Below are 9,912 nucleotides of genomic sequence, written 5' to 3'. Positions count from 1 at the left end.
TTAACATGATCTGTACACACATATGCCTCAAATAGTTCAGTAACATGTTGTTTTCCTATTATTAACATGATTTGTATACACACATATGCCTCAAATGTTCAGTAACATGTTGTTTTCCTATTATTAACATGATTTGTATACACACGTATGCCTCAAATGTTCAGTAACATGTTGTTTTCCTATTATTAACATGATCTGTACACACACATATGCCTCAAATGTTCAGTAACATGTTTTTTCTATAATTTTTCAAAAACATTTAGTTAGGGCAAAGAAACTTCAGTTAAAATAAAAGTTTTAAAAAGTAAGCAGGATTACAAAACATGGATTTTTCGTTTTAAAGTACGGTAAATAAATTATACCGTTACAAACTTTCACATTCAGCTAAAGTTTTCATTTCTTACATTAGTGGCTGAAACAGTTGGATTACAATCTTAGCCCTACAAATCTGTTAAAGAGACAAGATTATAATCAGTTGAAAGTCAACAGCACAGTATATGAAAATAACACTCGTTGACTACTGTTTCTTGTTTTAATGTAAGGTTGCCAGGTTCATTCGAGAACAAACAGAAACATCTTTCCAGTGTGTGGTGATATCTCTCAAAGAAGAATTCTATGGTCATGCAGATGGATTGGTAGGGATTGTCCCAGATGTAAGTAACAAATAATTGATAGTTTGTGTAAGGTGGATTTAATCTTATGTGGTTTGTATTCCATTACTGTAAAAAAATTCTCATTTTGGAAGCCATGGGTGAGTTACAAGTGTGACAGTCAAATCTATTATTTGCTCTAATGAGCAGCCCAACTTTTAATTGTGGGTGGTGTTGCCTTCTTTAGTCTATCACTTAAAATATTGGGATGTCAACTGTTAATTGTGGGTGGTGTTGCCTTCTCTAGTCTATCACTTAAAATATTGGGATGTCAACTGTGGATGGTGTTGCCTTCTATAGTCTATCACTTAAAATATTGGGATGTCAACTGTGTGTGGTGCTGCCTTCCCTACTCTATCACTTAAAATATTGTGATGTCAACTGTTAATTGTGGGTGGTGTTGCCTTCTATAGTCTATCACTTAAAATATTGGGATGTCAACTGTTAACTGTGGATGGTGTTGCCTTCTCTAGTCTATCACTTAAAATATTGGGATGTCAACTGTGGGTGGTGTTGCCTTCTCTAGTCTATCACTTAAAATATTGGGATGTCAACTGTTAACTGTGGATGGTGTTGCCTTCTCTAGTCTATCATTTAAAATATTGGGATGTCAACTGTGTGTGGTGGTGCCTTCTCTAGTCTATCACTTAAAATATTGGGATAGTCAGCACAGATAGCCCTAGTTTAACAAATTCTAGATTACTAATACAAGCTGTGTTTATTTTTGATTACTGCTTTATTGAAGTATTTACTTTCTGTTAAATTTCAAAAAGTAGGACATTTTTACATAAAAGGATCCGTAATTTCGTAGAAGTGAAACTTGATTTTATGTGTTGTAAGTCTTCCCATAAATGCAGTACGTTTAAAGAACAAATAATATTGAACAAAGAAAGATGAGTAAGCCAATGAACTAAAAACAAATGTACACTGTAACAGATCATATCCTCATGAGAGATTTCGTGTTGTCGTACATTTGCATTAACACCCAGAATTGTAGAACACAAACATCTTATGTACATTCATTAAACAGACAAGAAATGTGTGATAATCTTTTAATAGTAATAAGAGAGACCTTTCATCTTCCCACAGCCTGGTGAATGTACGATCAGCCGTGTCTTAACGCTGGATCTCACAGAATACCAAGAGTGACAGAATTTTCTTAATGTTCATGGAAGTGTATAAAAACAGCTATCAGATCTTTACACTAGTTTTACGATTTGTTTGTCTTCTTTTTTTTATTTTTTACCCATTTTAATTTTTTTCAGACAGATTTTAATGAGATAACATGTAGAGAACAGTCAACTTGATTGGTCATGAATATCAATGCTGGATATAAGGTTTAAAATAATTGTGCAGTTTTACCAACGTTAAAAGCTTCACTATAAAATTTATTAGTATACTTTTATGAGTCTTTATAAACAAAATTGACCTTACAACACTTGATTTTTACTGGTTTTAATTTTAAACATTAATTTTTTATTACCTTTTTTTTTTATATGTAGATCATAAAATACGTTTTATGTGGATAACCAATATTTCGTTGTTTTATGACAAGTATAGACCTGGGAAATTGTACAATTAATAACAGTCCGTGAAATATTTAATATTAGTTTTCTTCTGTGAGAAAAATAACAAGATAAATAGTAACAACAGATTGTTTACTCAAGCAGTTTGATATGGATATTGCTTTAAGCTCTGTGAAAAATTTTCTGGTTTTCTCTCATTTCATAACTAGTTTTTTTTACAATATTATACGTTGTTGAAAAACTCATTGTAAATAAACATTGCCACATAGTATGATTTATTGTCTGTATCTAATGTTTATATTTAAGGAAGATGATCCCTTCTTTATTTTAGCTCTTGTTTCTTTCATTCAGTGTTATGTAATCAGTTAGATTTCCTGGTAAACTTAGTAATGCTTATTTTGTAAGAGGAATAAAAAGTCATGGTCTTTCTTATTTTACATGTGTATTTTATGGTGTCTTCTTTTATATAAATAAATATACTCACTGAAATATGTGCATGCCAATGTATTTTATTGATTCTGTCTTTTTCAAATTCTTTTATCATTTCCAGCTTCAACCCAATCAATCATGGAACATCATAATATTCAACTACATGTAGAGTAATGTTGGTAAAAATAAGACCTCTTAACGATAGTGAAGGTGATTTATTCATTCAAGTGTAACTTACAAGTTTTATAGACTATGCCTAACTTACAAATAAAATACAACCACCCAGATAAATAGCTGTCTAACTAAAGGTTTTTGTTTGCCATGACAATTTAAACATCTTCTGTCATGTGACTTCTTCCACTCTAATTAATAATTTCAGTTCTTGCCTGCCATCTGGTGTCTTTTATAGCATTACATTTCTTATTTAGCAAATAACTATTTTATTTCAGGATTTTATGCAAAGCTATTCAATGGTTATTTTCACTAAGCCATCCCTAATGTTGAACGGATGGACTAGAGGGAAAGCAGCTAGTCAACTTTTTGTGCTACTGTTGTCTGATTGAATAGTGGGATTTGGCTCTCTTCTTATAGTTTATCATGGCCCAAAATGGAGAAGTAGGTTTCGAGGAGAATTATAAGTACTATGTAAAACACCCAACAACTTTGTTGTCTCCATCGGGTCCGCATGAAAATTCCCAACAAAAATATTGACGTGGTTTATCCTGTAAGTTCCAATTCGATTCATAATTTTCATTTTTACTGACAATAAGAAAAGTGCGTGGAGGGACTCTTAGCTACTATTATCATTCATACAATTGTACGCAGACTTTCGTCTTTTTAAGATATTACTTTCAGACTTCAAGATATCCGTAGAAATACATTTAAATCCCAACTTCAAGAAGAAGAATTGAAACTGATAAAAACTGTATTAAATAATGCTTGTAAATTAGATGTATACCATTTTGTTAAAGATAAACAAACTACATACGATAAACCTGTCACTAATTTTGCCATAAAAAAATACCAACCCATTCCTTGAAGAAATGAGAATACAAATACTTTAGCTGATATGTTACAGAATTCTAATCATGTTGATTTGTGATTCTAAAAATATATTTCCAAAATTGTTTATAACTGAAATAAACTTATAAAAATTCGTTCACCAAAAATAAGGTTATTAAAGAATTTCCGTGAAAGTATTGTACTTTTATTGAGTAATCCTTAGACCAAGAATTGAGGGAGAAGATCAAAGTTTTGAAGTTCCTGTAGCTAGGGTTGTACTTTTATTGAGTAATCCTTAGACCAAGAATTGAGGGAGAAGAGCAAAGTTTTGAAGTTCCTGTAGCTAGGGTTGTACTTTTATTGAGTAATCCTTAGACCAAGAATTGAGGGAGAAGAGCAAAGTTTTGAAGTTCCTGTTGCTAGGGTTGTACTTATTGAGTAATCCTTAGACCAAGAATTGAAGGAGAAGAGCACAGTTTTGAAGTTTCTGTTGCTAGGGTTGTACTTATTGAGTAATCCTTAGACCAAGAATTGAAGGAGAAGAGAAGTACAACCCTAGCTACAGGAACTTCAAAACTTTGCTCTTCTCCCTCAATTCTTGGTCTAAGAATTATTCAATAAGTACAACCCTAGCTACAGGAACTTCAAAACTTTGCTCTTCTCCCTCAATTCTTGGTCTAAGGATTACTCAATTTGAAGAAGAAGAGCACAGTTTTGAAGTTCCTGTAGCTAGGGTTGTACTTATTGAATAATTCTTAGACCAAGAATTGAGGGAGAAGAGCAAAGTTTGAAGTTCCTGTAGCTAGGGTTGTTCTTATTGAGTAATCCTTAGACCAAGAATTGAGGGAGAAGAGCAAAGTTTTGAAGTTCCTGTAGCTAGGGTTGTTTTTCACGATAATGGAAAACTGTTACTCCATTTTGTATGAAAGAGAGTTCGTTTAACTCTCGCCAGAACTTAATTTTTGTTTCATCTAAAATTCTTTAAAATAACGATTTGTGTTGTTATGGTTAAAAGTATTATCAAAATATGGTGTTTTTAATAAAATGTCACTGTCACAAAAGTTATGTAACTCTCAAGTGGCGATTTCATAAACTAGAAAGAAATAATTCCTTAAGACATTGTTACTAAGTAAAAATGCGCGGGTCTTACCTATTTATTAGCGCGGGAATTGAATCTAAGATGGTATGGTTGCCACAAAATCGCACCCCGCACTTTGGGGCCAATGAGTGAATTATAAGAATCGGTCAAATCCAGGGGCACTTGATCTAGGCCTCAAATTTAGAAACTTGTTAATTTTTTGACATTTATGACGTCTCGCGACTTTTTATGTGCCTGTCTTTAAATTATACTTCACTCTTCTTTTTCTAGAGCTAATGATGGCCTTGTTTCGTTTTTATTATAGTCAGGGGCCTCTCTGAGAGGTCCTTGTCAAATCCCACTATTCGACAACAGTAGCCCAAAGATTGGCGATGTGTGTTGAATTTTCTCTAGTCTCAATTAAGAACTAGGGACGGCTATGCGCAGATAGCCCGAAATAAATTAATAACACTTGTTAAGAATTTGTAGAATCCTTTTTAGTTCGTTATTCGTAAACTATAGAATTTTCTTATATTAAGAAATATGCTTAGATTGCGATATTATCTGATGAAATACACCTTTAGCCATCTGGAAATAAAAACTTCAGCGTAAATCACTACATTAAAGTAAAAAAAAACTGACGCAAAAGCTCAAGCACTTTAAATTTAATAATATATATAAATCGTTAATTACTAGATGGAGTTAGTGCAGTCTGTCTAGCTCGTTGGCTTGCGATTCCATGGTAATTTTTGAACGAGTGTCTCATTGGAAGTGATATATGCTGAAATGGAGTCTGGTGATGCTTTGCTCAAGAGATGGCGCTTTCGCAAATACCTGACGTATATTAGACAGATTATGATTGTGAAGAACTGTAAAATTACCGTCGTTATCGCACACAGAATCAGGTGGACACGAGTGAAACAAACATCTTCTTTCCCAGGGAGACCTGAAAAATAAATAAACAGAACTTAAATTACAAATTAACAATTTGTGAATACATAAATAGCCATCAAAGAAAAACAAAAATACCTAGCTTAAACCACCTAAATTATAAGTTAATAATAGCTATGATGTCGCCACCTACCGTGCACATCTACGTCATTAGGAGATTTATCCGTAAGGTATGCTTCGTGGCTGTCTACTACAATAGCCAGCTGTAATGGAATTTGTTCAGGCAAGTGGTCATCAGTCGATGAATCGGTCACTTCACGCTTCTTCCGTCCATAGCCTAACTTCCCGTTATCCACGCACTTGACCTAAAGTGGGCAGTTTAATTCTAAAGTATTTTTGTTTGTTTGTTCATAAGTATGCTATCCTTTGATCTCTAAACAAATTTACAAAAACAGATTCAAACTTAATTTGTTCCATCAGTGCCTTTTTTTAGATATTGAATTAATATATTTAATAAATTATAACGCAAGGATAATGTTTTTCCTTTCATTAATGTTTAAAAACTTTAACACTGTCAGTCTGGATTCATAAGTTACTGATAGTTTTGGTTTTAGAACATTAATGTCTACTGGTTTACCTAAAAGTTTAATAAGTACCTAACATTAATGTTAGCCCACATTCGATAACAAAACCCATATCATAACCAATTGAAAGTGTTATAACAGTTGCTACGTTCATCCGCTTGTAGTAGGAGGGAGAAAAAAGGTGCTCAGTTCTATAATAAAATAAACATTGCTGAAAGAAGGAAACGTCTCACCTAAATGCCTGGACGTTATTAAAAATATAAACAATTTTTTCTGCAACTAAAAACTTTCCCTCTTCTCGAAAAGTAGTTATTTAGTTTTAAATGCACCTGTGTCATGTGAAAATATAACAACTAAATCTCACTATAACTCACGGGTTTGCAGGAGACAAAAGTTGGTAAAATATAACAACCAAATCTCACTATAACTCACGGGTTTGCAGGAGACAGAAGTTGGTAAAATATAACAACCAAATCTCACTGTAATTCACGGGTTTGCAGGAGACAGAAGTTGGTAAAATATAACAACCAAATCTCACTATAATTCACGGGTTTGCAGGAGACAGAAGTTGGTAAAATATAACAACCAAATATCACTATAACTCACGGGTTTGCAGGAGACAGAAGTTGGTAAAATATAACAACCAAATCTCACTATAACTCACGGGTTTGCAGGAGACAGAAGTTGGTAAAATATAACAACCAAATCTCACTATAATTCACGGGTTTGCAGGAGACAAAAGCTGGTAAAATATAACAACCAAATCTCACTATAATTCACGGGTTTGCAGGAGACAGAAGTTGGTAAAATATAACAACCAAATCTCACTATAACTCACGGGTTTGCATTCCTCGAGGCAGAACTTGATGGTCACTTGAAATTTCACGATGGAGTCATCAGCGAAGCGAAAAGCGGCAAACTTGCCCTTCAAGTCCTTAGACTCAGTAGTGCGCTTAATGAGAGGAAACACCGAAGGTTCAGTGGCACAGCTAAAAGAAACAGAAAATCAACATTTAGTGGCAGCAGGAGTTATGCTGTTTTCAATCCTTCGATGATAACATCATTTCACAGTAAAGTGATTTGCATTTGCATATATTAAAAATAAATTAGGTCAGAGGAAAATAACCAAAGAAAATCCAGAAATAAGCTAAGATTACTAAACGAAAGATCATTCTTATTAATATGTTATTATATTATATATATTATGTCGAGAATATAGAAGGTGACAGACGATTAAGTGATAAATACATATAAATAGCGTAAGACGAGCGGGAAACAGCAGACAGATAATAGCAAAAGAGAATGAAGTTGGTGTGAAGTTAACTACCGTAGAAGTGATAGGCCTATCGTTAAATATGTTAGAGTGAAACTAGCAGTAGAAAAGAAGATTTTAAAAAATAATTTTATTCCGTCAAAGCGTGGTTCTAAGGTAATTGAATCAGCCTGAGTGCACTTGGATAAAAGGAACAGAGGATCTTCATAAGAAAGAAGACCAAACGATTACGGTAACTCGCGCCACAATTGTAAGTGAATCACAGAGAATACTAGCGCGATAGAAATAGAGAAGCTAGTTCGGCTTGTCAACTGAAATTCTAAAGTAATTGAATAGGTCTAAGTGGATATGTGACAAGAAGGAGAGAACTACATATATAGTATTTATGATATGCCCATAATATTTATAGTGTTGAACACTTTATTGTACATACTATTACGACAGCGGAAGTCACGTGACGCTGATGGCGTGCGTGATGTTTGGGGAAGTCCGTGTGTATTGGAGATGCCCTCTTCATTAGTATATAAGCCTAGCAGAGGAAAGCCAGCGCAGGGGATATATAAATGAAGAGAGAGCAGTAGTTACTTTGAGTTCCGTGTAATTTATGATTCTGTTAGTTTCGAGCTAGTGAGCCGTAAAGTGTGTTTTGCACTCGTCGAGAGCGAAATTATCACGATTGTGAATCGCTGTGATTTACAGCGTGTATTATAAAAGTTGTTAAGTTTAAAGTGACGAGAAACGTACTGATTGTGGAACTACCGTGTACTAAAAGTTTGTATCGAGGAAGAATAAACTGGTTTAATCAAAAAAGGATTTGTATCGCTGAAGATCCTCGGTAAGAATTTCTACCGGAAACAAACAAGCAGGTACGTAACAATACATTACCTTGTTCTGGATATATATATATTATTTTGAAAACAAGTGAAGTGCGTGCTGTTTATTCATCGTTGAATTTATCGCTAACAGGTCACAGACACATACTGTAGAAGAATCCTAAGCCCAACAACAACATAGTATATATTTATACTATTAAGAAATATAACTAAAAGCCTTTTTATTTTAACAGTTGGCGAAGATCAGATTTTTAAATTCTGACAGTAGTCTAAGACCAAAGGTTTTACTCTTTGTTCTTGTGTTTTATTATAAATTATTTGTACTTTAGCATTCTCTTTAGAAACGAGTACGATGGTACATATATCTCAATTTAATTCTCACGTTGTTTTCCACCGTTCAATCAGTGGTAAGAATTATAACTTTAAATTCCGGGGTTCGATAAAACATAGATAACCCACTATTTAGCTTTGCGTTAAAACAAACTTGTGTTGCTATTGGTGATTATTGAAAGTTTCGCCTTTAGTGTACGAACTTGCTGAAGGTAACTATACACTGAAACTTTCAATAAATGTTATCATTCGTCATTACTGTGGACGTTTTGTTCATCATAGTCTTATCTTATCATCAAAATTCTCTTTTGCTCTCAGTAATAGAAACATACCCATCATGGTCCAGCAATGTGATCGAGTTGGAATTAGTTCCACTTATGGCCACCAGGTCAGTCACGAAAATACCGAAGAGTCCTATTGCAAGTACAGATTATTGTTCATTAATAAATGAGAAAACCCATTAAAATAAGTCATTTTTATTTTTTAAAGGCATGGTCTCAGTGCACGAGTCCTTAAGTGTCCTCATTTAAAGCTAACTTATTAATTTTAAATATAGAATCAATACAATTAATAAATTTGGCCACCTTGTTTTTGTTCATATAGTTAACCGCTGGTACCTGGTGAAACTTCGTAATTACAGGATTGATGAAAATAAAGACAACTGTACATTTCACAAATATTTCATATATTATGACCATGATTTCACCAGACGATACTTTTACTGGTGAGACTACAGTCGTAATAAATGAAATATTTGTGAAACTTACAATTGTCGTTGTTTTTATTTAATTTATTGAAACATTTGTCTTTAAACAATATTATGACACATTATAATGTACTACCACACATACTCAGTGGCATTTGCACAGTCATGCGACATATTACCACACATTTTTAGTAACGCTTTCACAGTCCTGTGACACATTATGACACTTTTTGAATAACATTTTCGCACTCATGCAACACATTACGTTGCTTTTTGGGTAACATTTTCATAGAAGAAACACAATAAATATGAAGTAACAACTTTCAGTTATTACTACTTAATTTAATTTTTAAAAAGTTGCTTACTTTCATCTAAAATTTCTACCAATAGAAATAGCTTGTCCGTTATTACTACTTAATTTTTAAAAAGTTTCTTACTTTCATCTAGAATTTCTACCAATAGAAATAGTTCGTCTGTTATTACTACTTTATTTAATTTTCAAAAAGTTTCTTACTTTCATCTAGAATTTCTACCAATAGAAATAGTTCGTCTGTTATTACTACTTTATTTAATTTTCAAAAAGTTTCTTACTTTCATCTAGAATTTCTAC

General features: G+C 33.1%; 2 protein-coding genes across 2 annotated transcripts in view; one reads left to right on the top strand and one right to left on the bottom strand.

Annotated features, from left to right (window-relative positions):
- LOC106475711 (structural maintenance of chromosomes protein 1A-like) overlaps nt 1-2,613 on the top strand; it is a 9,286-nt gene extending 6,673 nt beyond the window's left edge. The window contains exons 8-9 of the mRNA XM_022379771.1: nt 543-653; nt 1,740-2,613. Coding sequence (XP_022235479.1) covers nt 543-653; nt 1,740-1,799 — 171 coding nt within the window. The 3' untranslated portion in view covers nt 1,800-2,613. The remainder of the gene's footprint in view (nt 1-542; nt 654-1,739) is intronic.
- A 2,730-nt stretch (nt 2,614-5,343) lies between these two features.
- The window catches only part of LOC111083314, a 5,579-nt gene continuing 1,010 nt past the window's right edge, over nt 5,344-9,912 (bottom strand). The window contains exons 2-6 of the mRNA XM_022379772.1: nt 9,894-9,908; nt 8,929-9,010; nt 6,999-7,149; nt 5,770-5,941; nt 5,344-5,631 (exon numbers count right to left, since the gene is read on the bottom strand). Coding sequence (XP_022235480.1) covers nt 5,402-5,631; nt 5,770-5,941; nt 6,999-7,149; nt 8,929-9,010; nt 9,894-9,908 — 650 coding nt within the window. The 3' untranslated portion in view covers nt 5,344-5,401. The remainder of the gene's footprint in view (nt 5,632-5,769; nt 5,942-6,998; nt 7,150-8,928; nt 9,011-9,893; nt 9,909-9,912) is intronic.

Source organism: Limulus polyphemus, unplaced genomic scaffold (assembly GCF_000517525.1).
Source record: "Limulus polyphemus unplaced genomic scaffold, Limulus_polyphemus-2.1.2 Scaffold9026, whole genome shotgun sequence".
NCBI classification, from domain to species: domain Eukaryota; kingdom Metazoa; phylum Arthropoda; class Merostomata; order Xiphosura; family Limulidae; genus Limulus; species Limulus polyphemus.
Note: the sequence above shows the minus strand (reverse complement) of the source record. Positions and strands in the feature narration are given on the sequence as shown.